This window comes from Alligator sinensis, unplaced genomic scaffold (genome assembly GCF_000455745.1).
Source record: "Alligator sinensis unplaced genomic scaffold, ASM45574v1 scaffold628_1, whole genome shotgun sequence".
In the NCBI taxonomy this organism is placed as follows: domain Eukaryota; kingdom Metazoa; phylum Chordata; order Crocodylia; family Alligatoridae; genus Alligator; species Alligator sinensis.
The window spans coordinates 1400878-1402879 of NW_005841873.1; the positions used below are offsets into that span (position 1 = coordinate 1400878).

The following is a 2002-nucleotide window of genomic DNA, read 5'->3' on the forward strand; positions in this document are numbered from 1 at the left end:
ATGGTGAGCTAGCGCGAGGATGCAGGATCCAAGACTGCATCCCCCAGAAAGCACTGCCGGCAGCCCGTACCGACCAGCCGGGATCTCGTTCCCCACCCCCCCATGACGCAAAAGGCTGCTTGAACCAATTGGGGAGGGCAGGAGGAATGTCAACAAACAAGGAGCCTTGGAGGCCACGTGATACCACAGACAGGGCAGTAAAACGCAGATAAGCAACAAAAACAACCTTGGGGTGTTAGGTGGCATGACAAGGCAGACAGCAACCCACAAAGCTGTCAGGCCTCTAGAAGAAGCCAGGGGTATGTCTACACTGACTAGGCTCACAAAGGGATGCCATTTTATAGCTGGGAACTCTCTGCCACCAAAAACACCACTGGTAGAACAGGCAAAAAAACGCCAAAAACTTGCTCCGGGAGCAGTTAGGCAACTGGAGCGGCTCTTTATAATAAAGTCCATGCAAAACTTCACTGGATAAAAACTGAAAACAGTCCCTTAGGATCAAAACTTGCCTTGCTATAGGGGGATCTTTAAAACTGACCTTGTAAAAAAAAATAACCTCCTGCCTCCTCCCTCTCCCCCCCCGCAGGAAAACCACAGCCAGCTAAAAATACAGATCTGTTGCAACGGGTTACCACACACTGAAAGCCACAGGGACCCGGATAAAATGTAAATAAAAATCTCCACCGAGTGGAAGGTAACAAAAGTCAGATATTTTTATAGCCGGGGTAGGTAAACTATGAACTATTGTACGATTAAGAGGAGGGAATGCATCCGTGCAGGCATCCCAACCTGAACTACTAGCATTGTACACAACTCCTCTTTTATTGATCACTGCTGATAATGCTACAAGACACCAATACGGCCACCACCAACTGCACTGCACCCAAGGGAGATAGCAAAGCAGAGTCCCCCCCAGAAGTCACGAGAGTTTTGTAGGCTGGGATACAATTACATGCAAGAAGACTTGCTCAGACATACTCACACATTCCTCTAGCATATAAAGGGCGACTCTTTCCAAAAACCATGTAGTACAACATCTGTTAAAAGTGCAAGCACCACCCTTTTTAGCCCACCTCCCAGCCCCAACTCAAAACCATGAGCCCTATTTAGATGCATTACCTGAAAGTCATACAAGGCAACGATGTTTTCATGTTTCAGTTCCTAGGAAAAAAAACAACACAAGAGGGGAAATGATGAGCCAGGAACAAGAGAGGATCCCTAGCAAAAATTCAGAGGAGGGAGGTTATGAAACACTTCGTGCTGCATTTACCTTAAGGATTTTGATTTCCTTCCCCAACAGAGTTTGTGACTTGGCAAGGTTTTTCTTGTTAATACATTTCACGGCTACTTCCACCTCAGGTTTCTGAAAGTTAAACATTTCCGCAACAACAAATAAACAAAGCATACATTTCACTCTTCGGTCCCTTTCCCAGGTGACGATTATGCCCAACAAAAGGGTCGCCGGGCGCATATTCGGCATCCGCAACCCACCGCCTAGACTTGTTCGGACTTGCCCTGTCCCGAATGATGCTCGCCGGCTTCAAAAAGACAAACAAAACAAATAAAAAACAGACCCCCCCAAGGTCTGGATTTGGGTTATTACTTTACACAACAGTGATCCTCTTATGGGAGCAAATCAAGGCCTTCTGGGCAGCGGGGCTTTAACGAGGACGAGCCCAACGAGGGGCCAGCTCCCTCCTATTCAAAGCCCCAGACAAAAACCCGGTGACCTCGCAAGACATCGGTCTCGAAGTAAAGAGGCTCCGGGCCCGATTTTGGCCTGGAGGGCAGGCGCCGGCGTACAAGGGGGTCACCGCTGCAGCCCCGCTTTCCTCTGGGGGACCCCGGGGGGACCCCAGGATGAATCCCGGCGGCTCCGCAACTCTCCGGGGAGTCGGGCAAGCGATGCCGGGACGTGCCCCCGGCGCGGGACCTGGCTCACCTCCTTGTGCCGGCCCTTGAAGACCACAGCGAAGGCGCCGTGCCCCACCAGGTCCTTCCT

The 2002-nt window shown here is 50.5% G+C and overlaps 1 protein-coding gene across 1 annotated transcript in view; it reads right to left on the bottom strand.

Annotated features, from left to right (window-relative positions):
- The window catches only part of ULK1 (unc-51 like autophagy activating kinase 1), a 91127-nt gene that overhangs the window by 87997 nt on the left and 1128 nt on the right, over positions 1 to 2002 (bottom strand). The window contains 3 exon segments of the mRNA XM_025195649.1: positions 1120 to 1161; positions 1271 to 1363; positions 1943 to 2000. Of these exon segments, the coding sequence (XP_025051434.1) occupies positions 1120 to 1161; positions 1271 to 1363; positions 1943 to 2000 (193 nt within the window).